Source organism: Gymnoscopelus braueri, assembly GCF_963280865.1.
Source record: "Gymnoscopelus braueri genome assembly, chromosome: 10".
Taxonomy (NCBI): Eukaryota; Metazoa; Chordata; class Actinopteri; order Myctophiformes; family Myctophidae; genus Gymnoscopelus; species Gymnoscopelus braueri.
The window spans coordinates 19177624-19200384 of NC_137611.1; the positions used below are offsets into that span (position 1 = coordinate 19177624).

Here is a 22761-nt window from a genome sequence, read left to right on the forward strand (position 1 = left end):
AGCACCTTTTTATGAAGAGATACTGTATTTCTCACCTTGCATCAGTTTGTGCTTTGATTCTTAGTCTGAACTGCTAGAGAATGTGTGACAGAGACGACATACATACGTAACCCAGTCTGTACTCCAGAGCAGTGGTTCTCAACCTGTGGATCGAGACTCCCAGGGGGGTCCCCACATGATTTTGGGGGGTCCCCAGACAGTGAAATGTCAATTTAAGGACTTTTAAGACCTAAAAAGTCAAGAAAAAGACCATAACTGCATCAAAAGTAATCAACAAACTATACTATAAAAACTGGTCCAACATTGGCCAAATTGTCAAATAATATAAGAAAGAGGTAAACATTTTAAAAGTATTTATTTGTGGAACCGAGTAAAAAATAATGTGCCTCAACCCCTCCAAGTGCTTGTCAGGGTTGGGGGGGTCCCCAGTTCAAACATGATTCTTTTGGGGGGTCACGGCCTGAAAAGGTGGAGAACCACTGCTCTAGACTATAGAGAGTCTAGTACAACCTTTAACAAGTCAAATAATATATTAGAGTTAAAAGGTTTACAACAATATAACAGTTTAGCCAAACTCAAGATAGGCTTTCCTACCCTGTTGTTTATTTCATAATCATATGGCATTTTACCAAAAACATTGTGACGTGTTGTGAGCTTGTAGATCGGCCATTTTCAAATAGCTCAAGTAAGTATCTATAGGGCTTAAGTGGTTAATGTACGTATGTTTTGTAATAATCAAAATCTACAAAGTATCAAGTAACTAAAGTTTTCAAATAATTGTAGTCTATGGAGTAAAAGTAAAAAAAATGCCTCTGATGTATGTAGAAGTTAAAGTATTGAAAATTGTAAATACAGTTAAAAGTTAAAAATCCAAAAATATTGTACTTAAATAGTGTTTTTTTGATTTTTTGACACATTCCTGAGCACAGACTCAGACATATTGGTTGGATCGGCGGTGCCTTGTAGGTGTGAGGGTAGCGTAGCGGCCAGAATTCTATCTGAGTCTAGTAGAACATAATCACGATTCAAATAATCAATCAATATTTAGCACCATTTTTGTTTAGTGTGACATATGATCTACTTTAAAATTGCTATAGGCTAGATGATTAGTAGATTTGATGTTAACTGAAACTGTACCTATATGGCCTTTGATGCAAACACAGCATAACAATCTAATAATCCATGTATTTTACACTTGAATTTTCATTTGTGTGTTGGGATTCAAACCTTTTGGAGAAAAAGGGAAAAGTTGGGAACGGGTCCATCACGAGTTGTGCCCTTGAGCTGGACGCTGTGTCCTTACCCACTAATTTCTTCCTACCTAAAGCGCCTAAAATGTGTGCAAGTGCAGCTCCACATGGGACATTAGATGGAGCATCTGTGTGTCTAAGGTGTGGACTATCCAAAGGTCACAAGCCATTATGTCTAGTAAGGTCAACTTTATTATCCTAGATAGAAACATGTGGGTGGTCAAGGTGCAGAATTAAACAAAACGGTCATAAAAACATAAAAATATAAATACACAATATGCAGTTCCTCGTTACTTCCCCTTAATATACACAGACTCACACCCACATATGCACACACTCACACAGAGCATCTGCAGGCACCCTTGGTCTAGCATAGGTTTTTGGCTCCTCCGAGGCCTTCGGTCTGTATCCGGAGCTAATCTTGCACAGTCAGCGCCAAATTAAGCTACTTCCACGAATTATTTTTCACATTGATTTTATACTCACTGAAACATTTCACCTAAACTTTATAATGGAAGTCTGTCATTAAGTCTGAGATCCATAGTAGAGCCACACCGTTGCTCTGTACTCATTGCTATAAAGTGTTTGTTAAGTAACAGGAGTCTCCACGTCTCTCTAGCGCTTTATTAAACAGAAAATGCATTTTCAGGTCGGGATACCAATTTTATCCAATCAGGATAGAGAACTCAGACAGGATACAGAATAAACAAGTGAAATTGGAAGTGATGACACAAAGAAATTAGCAGGCAGAATTGTAACTGGAACACTACAAAAATGAAGCTAATAAATGGGTGCCCTCTTGATTGGCTGAAATGTTGCAACCCACCTAAAAATGAATTGTCTGTTTATTAAAGAGCTGGAGTCTGTAGAGACAGGGAGACTCCCGTTACTGAACAAACACTTTATAGCAATGAGTACTATCAGAATTTAGTGCTTAAACCTTTTAACAAAAAAAATGTTTTGTTTTTAAAAATATCACTTACCGTACCTTTAATGTCGTACAAGCAGAGGATCAAACAAATTCTGCTTAGGGCCTTAACCTTGTCTATTAATTCACTTCCACCCCACTCCCCTAAACATTGAACATTATACTTACTTAAATATATACTGTACGCATACTGTGTATGTGTCTATACCCTAGAGCAGGGGTCAACGTTTTTCAGGCCAAGGACCCCTTGAAACACAGGCTCCCCACTACATATTGAAAAAGAATTGTGTTGCAGATTAAACTATTTCATAGATAGCTTCATAGACTTGACAGCACTGCCATCAGTGTTGGGTAAATCAATGTTTTTTTTGTTTATTTGTTTACACATCTTTTCTATCAATATGTTGGATTCATGTTCATGTGTATTTTCAGACCTTAAACCCTCAATACTTAGTAACCTTGATGGATGGCTCTTTACTTGGTCTGCTCTTTTTTCCCTCTACACCAAAGTTCAAACCTCTTTGCCGAAAATAGCCGATCTACAAGCTCACAATGCCTGCTATTTTTGGCTAAAGTTCTGCTCAGAATAGGGATGCTAGGGTTCAAGTGCATTAATGTAATAATAAAAAGTGTTTCTATCACACAAAGAATTGGCAGCCCCCCTGTAGTAACTCTGAGGACACCCTAGTGGTCCCGGACCCCTTGCTGAAGAGCCCCTGCCCTAGAGTATGCTGTGTGGGAGTCTTTCCTCTGTGTTTCAGGATGGTTAAAATAAAAGAAACAAAACTTAAAACACCAATGTCAGTGCTTAAATCTATGGTACCATATACACACTTACAGTGCACAGGTTTGCCATACCCTACTACACCATCGAATTGAAAGGAATTTAAATGTTAAACAAAACAAGAGAGGTATTCAGAGATTTCAACATTTTTATCAGACCGTGGATTTTTACAAAACGTTAATATCAAGAAGTACAATCAGAAAATATCTCTAAATGTGAATCATTGCTGATGAACACAGCTAAAAACTGAGCACGTACATACGTCTTTGATTTATAGTATGCCGTCTTATGTTTTTCCCAGCGATATAGAGAGAGAGTTGCGTCACGAGCTCGCTGCAAAGCGGGATGTTGCCTCCTGCAGTTCCAAACATTGGAACTTCCTCATTGAGATGGAAAGAGAACTTCCGCATTCCATTCTTACAATGGGAGTCAACGCTAGTGTCGTCACTCTCATAGTTATATCATGCTGGTTTTTCCATACTATTCATTAAATGGCAACTTGAGTAACAATATCTAAAACAGACAGATAATACAATACTTACTAGAAATGCAGGACAAGCAGCTTAAAAAACCATTACAACCTGAAGATATTTCAATACTAATGCAGCCAATTATAAACCAATTAGAACATACGTTTGTACAATGCAGTCCCTGTGTAATGCGATTCAATATGCTTAATATTATGCAGCATTATAAAGTGTAGGAAATAGTGTGTGCATCCCACCCAAAAAACAAAAACAAACAAACTCCAATTGCAGTTGGAGGACTTCGGTTGTCAGCAACTGTCATTGTCATAGCTTGAGGATAGTGATTTTCTGCCTCTCTGAATTAAGATAATAAATTAACTATGAATCCTTTCCATAAAGAAACTAAAATAAAAGTTAAGTATGCATAAAAATCCTTAGTAGAATCTGCTGAATACAGTACCAGGTTTCTTGTATACTGGTGGTGGTAGTGTCTTTGTCACACAGAGGGACAGCGAACTGAAAACATCTTATTCAGCATCAATGACCATGATATGTACAAAGAGTCCAGCTGAGGGAAGAATGTCTCCATTTTTGTTGAGCAGAGGCACTTGTCTGTATCCTGTTTGGGTGAAGAAGGAAAAACAAACGAGATTTGAGTCACATAGTGGATCACTAGTTTCAGACAAAAACTGGACATGAAGGACTCTTTGTACAGTGTGTGTATAGTGGCCATGTACGTTCAACTACAGAGTAGAGGCCGAGGCAGATTTTGGAGAGTGCTACACCACCGATAACTAATGTTTCACCAATATTTTGTAAAGAAATGCAAAATCTGAAGTTTCCATCGATGAAATACCATGCATAATGCTGATTCCCGAACTCACCCATTTGTAAGCTGGTGAAGGGTAATGTGTATTGACCAACAAACTCATTATCAGATGCAGAATCATGGTCCTCAATGCCAAAACGCACCAGGGCCAACTCTGGCACGTGCACATCGAACTGGAAGTTTTCATTCCATGATGGGCTAAAACCTAGAAACAAACAAGACCAGATTAAGAAAGACAGACAGACATGAATGTCAGTGTAAAAAAGGGAACATGTGCAGTACACCGTAGTGTACAAATACAGTGCGGTATGTTAAAAGTGGTTTAAGGGATATTTTTGGTTAAAACAAAACGTGTTTTTTTATTAAGTTAAAGCTCTATATTCTGATAGTAATGATTGCTATAGCTTGTTTGTTCAGTAACAGGGGTCTCTCTTTACACAGGAGAGAGAACCCATCAGCTTGTTCCATTTCCAATTGTTTACATAAATGTTTGTTTATTCTCAAATTTCACTCGTTTATCCTTGTTGTCCTGTATGAGTTCTCGTTCCTGATTGGATGAAATCGGTATCCCGACCTGAAAATGAATTTTCTTTTCCCGAATAAACGGGAGAGACCCGGTTACTGAACAAACATTCTATAGCAATGATTACTATGGGAATGTAGAGCTATTTAACCCATAAGACCTGAGGCCGATTCTAATGTCTTCTAAATCCTATTTTTTTCTGAAAAACGTAATGTTGCTATATCAGTGGTGCTCCAAAAGTTTTTGACAAGTGATAGAGAGAAAGGTTGTGAGGTATGGTACCGTTGTTGTCAACGTGCTGTGTCTCTTTCACAGCCACATCGTCCGGGACGCCAAAGACCTCCACTTTAACAAGAGGATCCACAATGGATGATTTCTTCATGTTGACTTTGGGCAACTGCTGGGCCGATATAACCTGGTAAAAGAGAGACATCATGGTAAATGGTGCATTTATATAGCGCTTTTATCCAAAGCTCTTTACATATTGTGCATTACATTCACCCATTCACACACACACACCGATGGCGGAGGAAACCATGCAAGGCACCAACCTGCTCATCGGGAGAAATTAGGGGTTCAGCATCTTGCTCAAGGACACTTTGACACTAATGCTGGGGGAGCCCGGGATCGAACTGGGAACCTTGCGGCTGTATCCGTCTGTCTGTTAACCAATCATTGATATAGAGTGTTTGTTCAGTAACAGGAGTCTTCCTATATCTCCAGCTCTTCAATAAACAGAAAATACATTTTCAGGTGGGTTGCAAAGTTTCAGCCAATCAGGAGAGAGTACCCATTTATCAGCTTAATTGTTATAGTATTCCAGTTACAAATGTGTCTGCTCATTTCTTTGTCATCACTAATTTCACTTTAACCTGTATCCTGTCTGAGTTCTCCATCCTGATTGGATAAAATTGGTATCCTGACCTTAAAATGCATTTTCTGTTTAATAAAGAGCAGGAGAGACATGGAGACTCCTGTTACTGAACAAACACTCTATAGCAACAAATACTATCAGAATATAGAGCTATTTAACCCTGATTTTAACTAAAGAAAATCACTTACCTTACCTTTAAGTATTTATAAAGAAGGCAGACCATCACCACAGCCACTCTAACTAACTAACCCTAACCTTTTTCTTTTTTTGAGGGGGGGGGGGGGGTCCCCAGATGACAGTGAAGTGAAATTTAAGGACTTTTAAGACCTTTTTAATACCAAAAAGAAGTGGTCCAACATTGGCCAAATTGTCAAATAATATAAGAAAGAGGCAAAAATGTATTGGCAATTTTCACAATATTTATCTGTGGATAGTAAAAAATGTAATGCCTCAACCCCTCCAGGTGCTTGTCAGGGTGGGGGGTCCCCAGTTCAAATATGATTATTATGGGGGGGTCGCAGCCTGAAAAGGTTGAGAACCACTGCTCTAGTTGACACTCCCACAAACAGCCAGCCTGTATAGTGCAGCTTCATCACTGAACACCACTTTCTGATTCTGAGAAACTTACTATCAACCACAAAAATGTTATGTTATCCAAGCTTGTATTTCTCCCCATGCTTGAACTACTATGATGCCCTCCCTCTATTCCTATCTGAATCATATAGTTCCCTCTCCTGGTTTTCAAACACACCTGCATAAAAAACACAACTTTATAAATAAATAAAAAGTCTCTATCTCTCTCCTCGGTCTAATTCCTTTGTAAATGTTGTATGGTTACTTTTGTATTTATGTATTCTATTTCATAATTATGCATGTTTCTTTTAAACAAGTTTTGAAAAGTTCCATCTAATTCAAGTTTATCATTACTGCTACTGTTGAGAAGCAAATCCTTTATTATCACACTATATTTCTGTCCTCAAGATTACCATCTCACCATGACATGGAGGGTCTTTTGCTTCAGCCATGGTCCTCGGGTCAGGGTGATTGGGTCAAATTCAGAGGTTTGATCCCTGAGGTACGACGGCTTGAGGACGTAACCACTTTTCCCATTATCCAGGAATCTGCCCTGATTCACGTCCATGTCTGTGCACGAGGTCTGGAAGTTCAACGCCACTAAAAAAAGAAGAAAAGGGAAATGGGTAAGTGTTCTGTTCATCATTTTAATAGTACTGCACTACTACAGTATACACAATACATCAGAGTCATTCCCTTCTTAGTCTTGGTGAATGAATTAATACATTTATTTACAGGATTATTCAGACACAATTTAAAGAACAGTTTTTCCAGTGCCAACATGCTGACACCAAAATAATAAACAAAAGTATATTTATGGTATTTGTAAAGAGATCATGTACCAATTTGACAGCCGGCGTTCCACAGGGGCACTGGGTTGTAGTTGGAGGAGTCAGTCCTGGAGCCTTTAGGGTAGATTCGGCTCAACTTGTCCACATTATGATGGACGTAGCCGTTAGCTGGAGAAAACACATGAAAGAGAAGAATTCAATGTCTTCCAATTTGTCAAAGCTTCTACTTCTTTGTGAGGAACCCGAATTTGGATTCTTCATTAACCGTAAAGAAATGCGATACAAATAGAAATTCTCCTTGTATTCAAGCCATAACGGGCTGAGTAATTGAAAAGTCATTTGAGGGTGAAGTATTCCTTAAAGCCAAACTGTCAGTGTCCACTTGCACACAAGTTATCAAACAAAATCTAATGAATGATTGCCATGAGACTTGCCGATGTTCTCTGGAAGATGAGCCCTTATTAGTTGAGTGATCCCATGACCCATCATATTCTAGCACCACCCTCAGACCAATTTCAAGTTGAGTATAAGGAGCAGCAGCAAGTTGGGCTTTTAGACTCTTTGTCTTGTTGTAAGCCATCTATTTATTCATTCACATGTTAATTTATTGATGCACTTAAAGCAATGGGACTACTGTAAGTTCAGTGAAGTAGAGGTGAAATACAGTCCAAGATTAAATGGAGCAAAACGTTCTTGTTGAGACCAGTGACGGTCACAGATTATCCTCACCTGACTCCTCTGCCAGCTTCACCGCTTTTCCCTCTTTGAAGGAAGACATCTCATAGAAACCCAGGTTGTCTTGGGCATCCTCGAAGCCGTGGAAGTGGACACTCTTGCAGTAGACCACCATGTCAGAGAGCTCTTTCGCTAGTTTAAGCTTTTTTCCCTTCTGCAGGTACAATGGAAGTGAAGATTAAAGCCTAATTGAAGCTTTGTCGCCAGCTTCGAAAGACAGTTATTTCTTAGCAATGGACACCATCGTGTGATGAAGCATTAATTAGGCTAAAGAAAGAAATGTCTGGGAAAAAGAAAATCCTACAAATTTGTTTCACTGGCCTTTGATGTCAGCCTACCTTCTTTTTCGGTTCTTCTGCTGCTTCTTCTTCTTCATCATTTGATTCTTCCTCTTCTGTCACATCAGCCACTTCATCGAGTGGGGCCGCAGGAGCGAAGCTGGCTTCCAGTTTAGCCAACCTCTTCCCTTTGATCAGGAATCTGCCTTTCAGATCCTGGAGTACGCACACACACACACACACACACACGGCTCAAGGTTCGGTTTTATTGTCCCTCTAGGGGAAATTCGGTTTGCAGCCACAATAAACCACACATGCCAGGCACATGAATTATAAAACCAAAACATTACAAATCAGACATAGCAATACAATAGCTTGTTAAAAATAATATCCCACCAGTTCTATTGCAAAATGCAAAAGCAATAAATGATGGCCAAGTAAAGTGCAGAAACAATAGGTCAAAGTCCATGCTAAATTATCTCCACATATGCGCAAGCACACACACACACACACACACACACACACACACACACACACACACACACACACACACACACACACACACACACACACACACACACACACACACACACACACACACACACACACACACACACACACACACTAGCACTAACTCACAGTATTTCACATGCCTTATACCTAAGGGTTGTACTGTAGCTGTTACACACACACACACACACACACACACTTTCCTCTTACTAAAGTCATTTATTTGAATATTGCTGCAGTATTATCCCATAAATTTGAATACAATCACAACCGTAGTGAGAATCTTAGAATGGTTCTCTAATAAGATATTGAGGAAAGATGCAATTCTCTGCAATGATATTGTAAAAATGAGCATAAATTCATTTTCTTTCAACAACAAGAACATCCGTCAACACAGATACATATACATACCTCAGGAGATGGGAAGCCAGTGGGCATAGTGTCACCCAGGGGCTGGGTTAGCAGAGCGACGCCCAGGATGGAGCTCATGTGGTGGGCCATGACTTTCTGCTGCTCCACGCTACAGTGGTTCTCCAGGGAAATGATCACTGGGTAATCAGACGTCTAGGGGACAGTTGAAGATAATACAAGTAAGCCCAGAGCAAACAGGCGGTCTCCCACCTTCACAGTACAGCTACATTTGATCTATTCTACAACACACACCTCGAAGGCGTAGTCCTTGATGGCCTTGATGGCGTCTCTGAAGAGGATTTTGGAGGTTAGGGTGTATCCATGGTAAATCACCGGCTCATTGTCTGATCCATCCCAACAGTCCAACTCCACGCAGCGACAGCCCTTGAGAAGTGCCCTGCCAGGACAAATGTCATGATTGACTGAGTCACACCGGTATTGAACTGGAGACTCATCAGGGGTTGACTACAACAGCCTTAGAGCTGCAATCTGGAACTTTTTTTAATGAATAAAACTTTATTTTGACCAGTCTGTATGGTGGAGTATGTTAATTCAATATAACTAGCACATCTGCAGTGGCTGGAGGGGGTCTACTTATTGTTCCATTGAGAGATTTCAATCCTGGTGTCAGTAGCCCTGCCTGAAGCTCATAATCCCAATATCTGCCATGGCCAAGCAGGGATCCCCTCTTGAACGGTAGATGTTTTGTCTCCCATGCGGAAGACCAGGATTCAAATTGTACGTCTTACAGTTGCAATTACCTTACAGATTACAGCTTTGTCTTTATCTGATTCAAGACCTATGGTCACAGGATTGTGGAACACACATCTAACACACATCTAAAAAGTTAGAACAGCAGGGAATCACCCATAAGGGTTCATATGTTAAAAGTGTTTACCTGACATAGGCCTCTGTGCTGCTGGGTCCTTTGAGCTGGTCCTCCAGGAGGTAGGTGTTGTGCGAGGAGGAGATAAAGTAGTGGTTGAGGGGCTGACTCATGTCCTGGTACACCTGCTTATGGTCTGGGTTTAGAATCAAGCCCTCTGGCTGGTGCAGGTACATCAGGAAGCCATCTTTGCTAAGCAGGTTCTTGACTTTGGCTGAGGATTGTGAAGAAATAAAAACAAAATAAAGAAATGGGGATGGTGTGTTAACAGCATTTGGTGAGAGCATAAACTCTCTCATTACATAGCGTTTAGTTTAAATAGTAATCTGATGGTCTTCCAGGTGTGGCAGGGGTAAGGTTCCACCACCAACATGGACATATAATAAGGGTTTGAATCCTCCACAGTGCCTCGGGCTTGGCACAATGAACACAATTGGTAACAATGAACACAATTGGTCGTGTTCGCGGGTGGGAAGCCATCTGTTCGGTCGCTGCACTAGCAACTCCTAAAGGTTTGTCAGGGCGCCTGTTCCGCGGGGAGCAGAACTGGGATGGATCGCGTGTTCCCCAATGAAACTCCTCACTGTCAGGTGAAAAGAAGCAACTCTCCATTTTTCCAAGTTTTTTTTTGTATATTATTATAAATCAGCGCTATTGAACACTCTTTATGTCTGTGTGTGGGTTTTACAAATATTGAACCAATGAAATGTATTAAAAAGCTCTTCTGACTAAACCTCCTAACTCCATTGGATCGGATCGTTGTTTTGTCCATCATTGATTAGAACGATCTCCACATTAATGGTCAAAAACCTCCTAACTCCACTTGAACTGTATTTGGGTAAAGTGATGATAATATATACATTCAAGTATCTGACAATGTATAAAGTCTCCATATCAACTTCGATGAGGCAGTATTGTGTCGTTTTAAAAACATGTTTTTTTTTTAAGTTAATATTTTGAACATTGGCGGTTTCTGCCTGACAGCAGAGATTATGAATCATAGGAGACGTGGTTGTCTGCACCCTCCCCAAGACCAAACAGCAGGGGTCAACAGCAACATTGACTACAAACTGGGGGTGGGGAGAGAGCTGATCTATTGGCACAAAGACTAAATTGGGAGAAAACTAATTCATATTCTATAGTCACGGCAAGCATCTCTTGCATGTGTAATTATGATGTGCTTCAAACAAAGAAGTACCAAACAACAACCAAAACCGGTATTTACTGCCATAAACAAGTACCTGTGTCATTTGCAAAAACAACCCATCACCTCAGATCAGTTTATCATCACCTTTTTCATCAAGCTCGTACTTCTCAATGAGTTTGTGTGCGTCTGCCAGCGTGGCTTTCTCTCTCTGTTCCTTGATCAGGAACTCCAGCAAGTTCTCAGCGCTCATGAAGCCGGTGGTTTTAGCGTACTCCTCATAAATCACTTCAATCTCCTCTCGGTGGGTCAACATCTCATAGAAATGTTCTATCTCCTCTCCGGCCAGGAAGCCAGATTTGGATTTGTCACATTCCTGTATGGTGGAAATTTGCAGGTTTGTACGTTTTTGGGGCAAAGATACACAGTAAAAATACACAGTGTTAATTTAACTCAAATCAAAAGTAATTAATCACTTGTTTATACATAACCTAGTATTTGCTGCTGCAACACATTGTCACATGCTTTCTTACATCGGATTGTCAACAGTTGAGTGTCACTGTTGATAAAAAACAATCACTGATGTTTCCCAATCACTAATAAAGCTTCTTCACCTTGAAGAGTATTTCTGCATAGCTGTCATCCACCTCCACGTTGATTAGATGCAGGAGGTCTTTTATCTCTTTCTGACTCAGCTTGTCATCGCTGTTCTTGTCTGCTTTCCTCATGCAGTTGAAGATCCAACTGAAGTATTGATAATGTAAGGAGGTTATGTTCTCAATATTGTATAGCACAATGAAATGTGCGACGTAAACAAAACAAAAAGTTTTATTAACAAGTAAATTAACTTTGGATACTATTCTTGTACTAGTACTGCAAGTCATTCTATTAACACATTGACTGCCAATCACGTAGATCTACGCGAACCGCTTTAATCGCGTAGATCTACGTTTACATTTTTTTTTTAATGTTTTTTTTTTCCAATTTCACCCAAAGACCAAGGAGATATGATTAGTTGAAGATCTAGACTCCTATCCACTTCCTTGTTAACTTAAAACTTAAAAAGTCTGTATTTCGGCTCCTGAGTACTTTTTTTTTTCCAATGAAAAACTCTGGCACTGGCTAAAAAAATATGAAATAATTCTGGCAGTCAATGTGTTAAGGGGCATCTACTAAATGCCTAAAATGTCCAAAACGTAGACGCTGCAAAACATCTACACATAACATGTGCAGATGTTTTGTGTCCAGCATTATATTATAATCTCCATCATGGTGAGGATACTGTTCAGTCTTCTGCTGACTGCTGAGGTTGGTCATGGTGGCAATGATTTTCTCCAGGCTGTTGATCCACTGTTTGGCCTCCTCTTCGGAGCTGGCGATCAGGTCCAGGTTCTTACGTCGGCTCTTGAAGACGATGGAGAAGCAGCGTCCCTCCACCTGCTCCTCTGTGTACTTCTTCAGCCCCTCTGTCTGACGGCCAGGCCGTACGGCTGAGATGTCGTCGAGGGAGACTACGGAACGGATACAATTAGGTTGAATTGAGTTTACCAGTCTGAAATAGAGAGCTGTGTAATGGTGTGACACTAAGCATTAAATGCAAAGAACCACACGTTATGGTGCATAAACAGAACTTCAAACCCATGATAAGATCATAACTAATTTAAGAATATAAAAGGAGTCCAACACCTAGGCCTGACAAATACTAACAAAAACAGTTAAAGGTTCATTGTGAATGTCTCACGAGACACCTTCTATTGTAATTCAAAAGCTTCGGTTGCTTAGAGGTTTCCTCACTTCTTATCGACATCTTTTTATTTGACTTCTGTCTAACCACGCCTAGATTAGTCAAGATTATCAGCAATAGCCCATGCAGCCTGGTGCAATATTATGAAGACTTTGTTTTAAGAAATGAGAAGTGTTTTAAAACACTGTGATTAGGTGAACAAATTAATGTTCTCAATCTATCAATAACCGCCAATAAACCAGTCCGATGTCTGTTAATTGTAGTGCATGGGAATTATTAATAGCCTAAATGTCCCAAAACCAAATGTATCAGGTGTTGTTAATTAAGAGCAAACTTGTTGAATCAGTCGGCATCTGATATATCTTTACTATCTATACTCGTATAGAAAAAGACATCTGTGGAAATGTGAGACCTGATCCACCACAACACCACTTAGCATTATTCGGCGGCGATTCGGTGGAGTTTCGTTGGTCACACACACATGAAGGTGGAATGCTGGGGCAGCACTCACAGGTCTGGTTCGACTTAGTCTTAAAGGTCTTCTTGGATTCGTGCCACATGGTTCTGCAGTCTTCTTGTAGTTTGTAGAAGCGGGTTTTCTTCCAGGATGGGGAGCGGACTTTGAGGAGGTCTCCCCCTGACAGAAGAAACTGGAGGTCTACATCTCCTTCCATGCCTTTCAGAAATCACAAACAGAAAGCAAAAGACAAGGTTTTACAGGTGTGAAACAGACAACAAGTCTGATTATGAGGCCTCTTAGGCATATCTTTTCATAACTGTCACAACAGTAGCCTACCACACTTCGTCTAGACAAAGTATAACAACAGCAGGTGAAAGCTCCATTTGCCCACAGCATCTGATAATACCATCCTGTTGAATCATAAGTGTATTAGGCTACGAGCCTACTATAACTTACCTACAAGCTTCACATTCATGTTCTGGATTCGTGCATGGTACAGTAATTCCTCTGATCTGCTGTGCTCTGGTTCTCTTTTTAAGCATTGCATATTGACTTATTCTACGATATCATGGGTAAAACACTAGTAAGACTATTTGTACTAAGTATGGACCAATCTCTGTATAGAAGGGTGTGTATAAGTCTACTCAACACATGCACTCCTTTCTTGGCAGCGAAGTTGAGAAAACAGCACATCCGTTTGTGCACATTGTGGTGACTGTGTGTGCACACTATTTAGGCTGAACAAGATTGTCCAGTATCCAGGCAACAATACATCCCAATATATCCCAATCAATTAAAGATGCTTGCTCAGCAGCAGTTTCTACTTCTCCATAGCGCTCACAAAGTAGTGAATCATGCAAATTACATAAGATAAGATAAACCTTTATTTATCCCCCGAGGGAAATTCAGGTGAATGGTGCTCGGTGCCAAGCCCTCATCTACACAGGAACTTCTCTGGTTCACCTAGGGACCTGCCTGACACTCCCCATTCCCAGTCTGGTTGCCATGACGCTCCGAGGACAATGACCCCTCTACACTCCCAGAGTGACGGAAATAAATGGTGGTTTAATAACACCCTCGCTGATCTATCCGACCGCCGGCAGAAGGACTGGGACCTCCACTTGCCCCTGATCCTGTGGACCGCAGTCAAGGACAAAATGCATTGCACTCTATGACTGCCACTGCCTTGATGTTAGGTCGAGAACTGCAGACCACAGTGGGCGGGAATGAATTGGGTCTTGTATTATGCTGGCGAAAACCCCTAGAGTGCACCTGGTGTGTGTCTGGGTGGGTATGGTAGTCTTCCTTCGGAACCGGCTAGCACCTTTACCGTCCCCTCGCCAGCACCAAAGAGAACCAGGGGGATACAGAGAGACCCCTCACACCAGATGACCCTCCCACTGGGGCAGCAGAGCCTACCCGGACTGGGAAGCCAAGGAGGCATCTGACTCAGGACTTCTGTGTGCAAAGGGTTACTGGGTACAGTGAAACCCCTCAGGTGTGTGTGTGTGTGTGTGTGTGTGTTGATGATTGATGATTAATTTATTTAGAAGTTTGCAGAGAAAAAGCACATGAAAGTACAGTTTAAATACAAGGTCAACTAAATAAGATTAAAAAGCCCATGAAAGCCGAACGGCTTGTTTCAAATGGGGTCCTTGTGTACTCAATTCATAGTGACATTAAATGGCTGACAGATATACACTACTATGCAGAACATCAGGCGCGCTGGAAGTCATTTATTCCAAGGGGGGCTGGGGCTGGGCGGGGGACTTGCGCACGCGCTCGATTTTTTAAAACATTTTTTTGCGTTTTTTCCACTTTTTTTCACCTTTTTCAGCAAATATTTTATTCTCCAAAGTTAAATACATCATTGTTTTAATATATATATGTGTGTGTATAGACTTTAAAAATGATAAGTATTTTTTTTATTTACAAAAAAAAAAAACCCATAGCCCCCCCTTCCCGCGCCCGAACAGTTTAGAATTGTGTGTGTGTGTGTGTGTGTGTGTGTGTGTGTGTGTGTGTGTGTGTGTGTGTGTGTGTGTGTGTGTGTGTGTGTGTGTGTGTGTGTGGTGTGATATTTAGTTTAGGAAACAGATTAAGTCATTTATGGTTAATGTTGGTTCATGTTCGTTTATTGTGTAATTAATTTGGTACCGTGGCGACAGCCAGGGGAAGTTGCGTCGGACAACCCTGATGGCATGGAGTTGAGCTTTGTTGTTGGTCAATTGTTGGAGCCGTTTAGATCACTGCAAACAAACCGTCTCCTGTATCAAGACGTTGTGATTTCGCGTTGTGATTTCGCGTCTTCAACGCACCCTGTCCGGCCAATTATAAACATTTCATAAACTACTGTCTACCTCGCAAGTCGCAACACACTCAGTATTAGTCTGGCTACTTGTTGTAGTCTCTAGACTAGAGTGTAACAACAACGACATTTATTGCTGCTAATCCCATTCAGGTCGGCGTTGTGGATCATTAGTCCGTTATGATTTACTTACCCAAACGCTTCACGTTCATACGTGTCTGGTGCTGGCTTCGTGCACGATCGAGTTTTTCCTCCGATTTGCTGCGCTCTGGCTCCCTTGTTAAGCATTGCATATTGTCTTGATTGTATGTTACAATAACGTGGGTAAATTAAAAACACTAGCTAGAGCTGCTAGACTACAGTCACAATATGTATGGAGTCTCAGTCTGGATCGATGTGTGGCTGTAGATTAGAAGGGCGTGTACAAGTCAAGTCAAAGTTCAGCCACATGCACTCCTTTCTTTCTTGGCACCGAAGTTGAGAAAACAGCACATCTGTTTACAGTTTCTGCACGTTGGTGACTGGATAAGCCTCTTGTTCAGTAGCAAGATATTGACTTTTATGCCTGCCTTAGCTGTTAGCTCCATAAAGAACCTCTCACTCCGCCATACAGCTCCTGTATATAGCGGAGTGAGAGGTTCTTTATGGAGCTATGCCTGCCTGCGCTTTTATTTCTCGAGCATGAGAGAATCGTGCGCCATATAGATAAGCTTTATTGATCTGCGGAGGTAAATTCAGGCCTCACAAATGAGATAGTCATGCAAATTGGCATAGTTAAACTTTTGTCTAACGTGATGCAATCGTTTTTCATAAAATGCTAAATTAGTTTACATATTCTTTCGTTAAACAGGTTTCTACTTTTCATACTTTTCCTGGTAAGCCTGGTGAAGCAAGGTTAGGCGTCTACCGTCTACAGAAATGGTTTGAGATCGATTGTACAAGGGTTCCATCTAGTGGTGATATTATGTAAAGCCTTAAAAAACAAATCTGGCATTTTAAGTCCTATAGGTGGTTCCCCTCAGCCCTCTCTGAGGCCAGCAGGTGTATGTATCCAGTATCCATATACATTTCCAATCTGTTAACCTCCCCTCGATCCTGCCACTAGGTTACTTAGATCATCCACTCAGAAACTCCTTTCATTTCCCCAAACAAACCTTCAAAACCAAAAGGTGACCGGGCCTTCTCCGTAGCCGCACCAAAGCTTTGGAATAATCTCCCATTCCACTTTAAGGCAAGCCCCACCATTTGAAACCCACCAATTTCAAATCCAATCTAAAGACCCACCTTTTTCTCTTGCTTTTAAACAGAGTTTGAGGTTATTGTTTGTTGTAGTTTTGTTTCTATTTGTTTTTGTTTTCCTGTTACGCTACAGGCTTTTATTATTGCTTTGTGAATACTACGGTCTATGTGTTGCTATTGTCTCTTGGAAAGCACTCAACTGCCGTTGTTTTTAAATGTGCTATATAAATAAACTTGAATGAAGGTCTGTCTCTCATATAAGATTATGGAATGGCCCCTTAATAGCCTGGAGGCCTCAAGAGTTTGATCCTGTGGTAGGTAATGGGTATGTACCCCATCATGTACCTCATGTACCCCCAGGTAGGACCTACTATGGGTACCTGAGGTATAGGAAGATCAAAACAATAGCAACAACAGAATAAGCTTTGTGGCATTTGCAGAGACTAGTCACATTTTTCATGGGTGCAACATATGCATCTGCGCTGAATGTTCCTTACAAATGGGGCACCATTTAAAAAAGGGAATTAAATAGTCTTTCCAACCGTATAAAAGTTATTGCCAAGAAGCATAGTTGCTCTAGTTAACACTATGTAGCCTCTTCTTATTTAATTAAATCCCTATCCAACCAAAATAGCAACTTCAGGTTCAATTGATTTATTGAACCTGAAGTGTTGTTTTCAATTGGGCCTGTTTTTTATTTCCTCGAATCAAGATTGCAATGCAATGCCAAATGTATTAATCATTAGGCCTATAGTTAACTCATTGGGTAACAAACTGAAAGTCGGATGACTTCAGTTAAGGTCATCTTTTTTTCTTTCTCTTTCTTCTTCTAACTGATGAGATTATTAAACACTTATAGCCTAGAAGAATCGGAAGCTAGGGGCAAAAGGCCATTATACAGTAGTTGTAACTTGTAAATGCCTTCTAATATAGGCTAGCCTAAATGACACCTAGCCTGTGTGTTGCATGACACCCAAATCCCCCGGAGCACTTAGGAACCGTAACCCTATTCCACAGGGTTTCATATTGCCAGCATTTTATAGAGGAATATTAGGCTACATTCTGGCCTTTTTACCAATAAAACAACACTTTCGATGTGTGGACTTTATATCAAAGTGGAAAAAGTTTTTGTACTAAAGTAAAAGTATCAATACTGCAATGTAGAAATACTCTGTTAAAAGTCTGGTAATCAAAATGTACTTGAGTAAAAGTACAAAAGTATTGGCATCAAAATATACTTAAAGTACCAAAAGTATGCTACTCATTATGCAGAATGTCCTGTTTCACAAGGTATAACATTTATTAAAATATTTTGAAAATAGCAGATCTACAAGCTCCCATCGCAAGGCGTTGTTAGCTTGTAGATCACAAGTTTAAATAGGACTGAAGTGCTTAATGTATGTTTTGTAATAATAATTCAAATCTACAAAGTAACTAGTAACTCAAGTTTTTAAATAATTGTAGTGGAGTAAAAGTACAATATTTGCCTTGTGGAGTAGAAGTAAAAGTATTGAAAATTGGAAATACTCAAGTAAAGTAAAAGTACCTCAATTTTACTTTAGTACAGTACTTGAGTAAATGTACTTAGTTACTTCCCACCACTGCTTTCTATAGCCTATTTGTAGACTATGAGTAGACCTAGGCTAGGCTATATTTGCAGAAAGACGGAATGTGAAAGAAAAAAAAGGGCCACACCTTTTGGCACAAAACAAAATAAATAAATAAATCCCTACATGATCTTGTTCTGCCAGTAAGCTAGCCTACACAATAGGGGGGTTGCGACATTATAGGGGAAGAGTAAAATGTAGTATGGGGAGATTTATTAACCACATCAAATGGCAAAGTTAGGTTCATATAGTATGAGATCACAAATTGAACAGCGTGTAAAGCTTAAAAGCTTAATTTATATGCCTTTGCAAAAGGGTGTGCAAGGTGCATGCCAATGCATGGTGGAAGAAGTTGGCTACTCAGGTATTTTACTTATATTTTGCTGTAGAAATACTCTGTTACAAGTAAAAGGCCTGTGTTCAAAATGTTACTCGAGTAAAAGTATAAAAGTATTGGCATCAAAGTACACTTACCAAAAGTAAAAGTACTAAAATGTTTGAAAATAGCCTATGAAAAATGTGTCTAATACAATAATTTATATCTGTAAACTAGTAACCAAAGTTTTCAAATGATTGTAGTGGAGTAAAAGTAGGCTACAAAATGTGTCTCCAAGATGTAGTGGAGTAGAAGTAAAAGTACTGAAAATTGGAAATGCTCCAGTAAAGTAAAAATACCTCAAAATTGTACAGTACAGTACTTGAGTAAATGTACTTAAGATACTTTCCACCTGTGCATGCTTGCTAAAAAGAACTGTTCTACCACCAGCTAGCCTGCAAGCGACACCCGGCTTTCAGGTAGTAAACTAATGAAATGTATCAGTATCACTAATGATGATGTGACTGTGAGCATACAACACTAATACAGCATTTCTCTCAGGTTTCTCTTACCACTTTTGTTGGTGATTCCGTTCGTCTCCATCCTCCCAGTCCCACGGTCTTTGTTTTATAAAAAAAAATAAACGAAATCTCCGTATCAGGTCAAGTTGTTTTGTCGTTTCTTTCTCTCAGTATGCGCGATGACAAACTTCCATGTGTGCTCACTGTGCTGCTCGACTCGGATTTGTTCACTTTTATTTGTAAAACAGGAACCAAACCGTCCGAAGCGAAGCCTCCACTCCACACACACAACGAGGGCGCAGTGCGGTATGTTGCGTTGGTTAAAACAGGTGTTTTCGCTTGGCCAGTTTCAATAGTGGCGGTGAGGTGACACTCCTACAGGCGTCAACACCGGTTTGACAAGCCTGCTATGTGAGCTGTGAATCTGTGATGATGACACATTGGATACTTGAGTGGCTTGATCAGTATGGTGCACACCAGTGATGGAATTGGAAAAAGTAGCCTACTCACATGTTTCACCTAAGTAAAAGTATCAATACCTCAATGTAGAAAGACTCTGTTACAAGTAAAAGTACGGAATTCTAAATTTACTTAAGTAAAGGTGCAAAGGTATTGGTATAGGAATGTATCATTATGCAGAATGTCCCATTTCACAAGTTTTCAAATGTATACAAGTCTTTTGAAAATAGCAGATCTACAAGCTCACAACACATGGTGATGTTCAAATAGGGCTGAAGTGGTTAATGTATGTTTTGTAATAATAATCTAAATCTACAAAGTAACCAGTAACTAACTAAGTTTTCAAATAATTGTAGTGGAGTAAAAGTAAAATATTTGCTTCTGAGATGTAGTGGAGTATAAGTATAAGTACTGAAATTGGAAATACTCCGGTAAAGTAAAAAATACCTCAAAATTATACTTAAGTACAGTATTTGGGTAAATGTAGCCTACTTAGTTACTTTATAGTACCACTGCATATATGCCCATATTGTGTAAAGTCAGGGCCCATATAGGTCTACTAAATGAAATAAGTAGACCTAGCTTGAATAATAATCAAGCTCACTATGCAGATTCTGGTTAATTTAGTAGGCTATAATTGCACAACCATAACATATCCAATTTTGATGTTCTTTACACTTTACCTTTGCCAAGAGCTTCCAAGTTCCAACAATAGTAATTGTACTGATATTATGTCTATGGGGACAAGAACCCTATTTATTTTTAACAAATTCAAAATGTGATCAATATCTGTGTTTGGAAATCATGGTAGATGTAGGCTATTACAGAGCAGTCATTACCACTATCATTTCAAAGACCCCCAATTCCATATTTAGGACACAGACACCCGTCTGATACAGGATACTGATTTTTATCTCTGAGACCCCAATCCACATTGTAAAATCCTTGAACCAAATATAATAAAAGGCTTAATAAAACAGTGTCGCCTAATTGAAGCAGGCTCAGTTCAAGCCAGCACTAGAAGGAAGATGCTGCATGCTGCCTGCATGGTGGAGAGTTGAGAATGTAGCTGCTGCATGTGAAGCAAAACCATTAGAGTAGGGTAGTTTTAGAGTTTTGGGACAATTTTGTTATTAAACATATGCTAAACATGTCCAAGGGCTGGTTTGTAGTAGCCGATGTCCAATCAGTACAATTTTAGAATGTAGGTTATACTGAATGGGTGAGATGAAGTTTTTGCTATCGTTTTCATGTTCAGCTCAGCCTTGGCAGGACAATAGCAAGGGAGTCAGTAGCTGAGGGGTGCTGTTGTGGCTCTCAGCAGTTCCCTTTCAGGCCTGGCTTACCCCCAGCGCACTGTCAGCAGTGGGCTTTAATAGTGTCAGGGGCTGCTTCCGGGAAGAGCCACCAGCTTTCAAATCCATCATGTTCAGGCAAGAAGACATTGAAGCAAATTATGGAGACTGTTTTTCTTTTCTTCTGTTTTTGGCAGCACTGATGAATGTCTGACAACACAAGATTGAATTAATTTAATATTAGGGCAAATTACGTTATTTTCTTGAAACCTTTTCTCAACTAAAGATATTATTAGGCCTACTGTAGATGAAGAGGATAATTATGCCTCTTTCTTTTCCCAGGGAAGAATTTTGCTGAGCTTGCACTCTCTGTATCAGCACTTCCTTGCTTCACATTCACACAATTAACACTCAACACATTCATAAGGTCAACCGATCTTCTATACGAGTGATTCTCAACCTTTGTAATTTAAATGACCCCCAGTTTCATATGCATTAGGCCACAGGCCCCCATTTTATACGATGTTCATGTCAGGGACCCCAATCCACAACCCAATCCACATAAATCAGTTTAACTTTGGGAGTGTACAAATGGAACCAAATTTGGTTCCATTTGTACACTCTCAGTTACAGACCTGTAAGGGTCCATTTGGTTCTCAACTATCAATCATTTAGCTGGGGACCCCCTGGAAACCCCTCAAGGACCCCTGGGGTCCCCAGACCCCATGTTGAGAAACAATGTTTTATATACTGTGGGACACTGAGCAGCTCAAATGGAACCATTGAGCTGTTTCAGTGCCTTGTTCAAGGGTGTCATCATGGCTGTACTTCAGGGAGGGGTGGAAGTCATGTTCCCTGCTGAAAATGTCCCAGTTCCGACAGATTCTGAGAAAGAAAGGAGCGCCTCTTGTCACCAATGCACCTGCATGGTTAACTGTAGGGAAAGAATACTGTGTGTTATGTAAATATGGGTGTGTGCAAATGTGATGAAGGTCAATGACAATATAAACTATAGCACGAAGAATAACCAAATGAAAAGAATGTTAAAGACATATTTTACTTATATACTAACCGCCTGCACATGACATTGCACTGCTTAGTGAGTTCAGAGAAAGTCCTTTTCTGCTGGTTTGCTTGTAGGCTAAAGGGTTGTTGAGTGCTGGCTGTGATTCAAGATCTCTAAACTTACAACAAGAACCATTTCACTCCAAATCAAGGATTTTGCTGTAAAACTTTACTGCTTTCTAACAGAAAACAAAAGCTTCTCTAGAGTTCCAGTGTTGGAAGAAATACTCACATTGTTTATGTATCAATACCGTAGTGTAGAAATATTCTGTTGCAAGTAAAAGTCCTGCATTCAAAATGTACTTGAGTAAAAGTACAAAAGTATTGGCATCACAATATACTTAAAGTACCGAAAGTAAAAGTAGCCTACTCATTTACAAAAAGTCCCATTTCACATGTAGCCTACACGTTTTCAAAATTATAAAATGTATACAAATCTTTTGAAAATAGCAGATGAAAGTTTTCAAACAATTCAACAATGGAAATACTCCAATAAAATAAAATACCTCAAAATTGTACTTAAGTGCAGTACTTACTGAAGTAAATGTACTTCATTACTTTCCACCAATGTGGAATTCCAAAGATGTGAGTTGCAGCACTGTGGATTGCAGTTGTAATGCCTCAGCTATAAAATTGTCTTCCTTTGCTTGCTGTCTGTTTTTCCACAACAAGCTATGACAAGTCCTCTCATGCTTTTGATGCCAGCCATAGTTTTACTAGTTTCAACAAAACCTCCATTCTCAGGGCACTGTTCCAGTGACATG

At 39.9% G+C, this 22761-nt stretch overlaps 1 protein-coding gene across 3 annotated transcripts; it reads right to left on the bottom strand.

Annotated features, from left to right (window-relative positions):
- Positions 1–3092: 3092 nt before the first annotated feature.
- LOC308093789 (1-phosphatidylinositol 4,5-bisphosphate phosphodiesterase delta-1-like) lies at positions 3093–19492 on the bottom strand. Of its 3 annotated transcripts, none has more exons than XM_080440146.1 (15): positions 19230–19492; positions 13209–13403; positions 12266–12494; positions 11598–11727; positions 11131–11359; positions 9852–10053; positions 9206–9350; positions 8954–9106; positions 8093–8248; positions 7749–7908; positions 7071–7187; positions 6650–6828; positions 5064–5196; positions 4314–4463; positions 3093–4048 (listed from the first exon to the last, which is right to left on the bottom strand). In XM_080440146.1, the coding sequence occupies exons 1-15, from the start codon at positions 19258–19260 to the stop codon at positions 3957–3959; spliced, it is 2301 nt and encodes a 766-aa protein (XP_080296272.1). In that variant the 5' UTR covers positions 19261–19492; the 3' UTR covers positions 3093–3956. The 3 variants fall into 3 exon arrangements, with proteins under 3 accessions (XP_080296272.1, XP_080296270.1, XP_080296271.1); XM_080440144.1 differs by lacking the exon at positions 19230–19492 and adding an exon at positions 15689–15822; XM_080440145.1 differs by lacking the exon at positions 19230–19492 and adding an exon at positions 15689–15821 and having other exon boundaries at positions 13239–13403.
- Positions 19493–22761: the final 3269 nt, after the last annotated feature.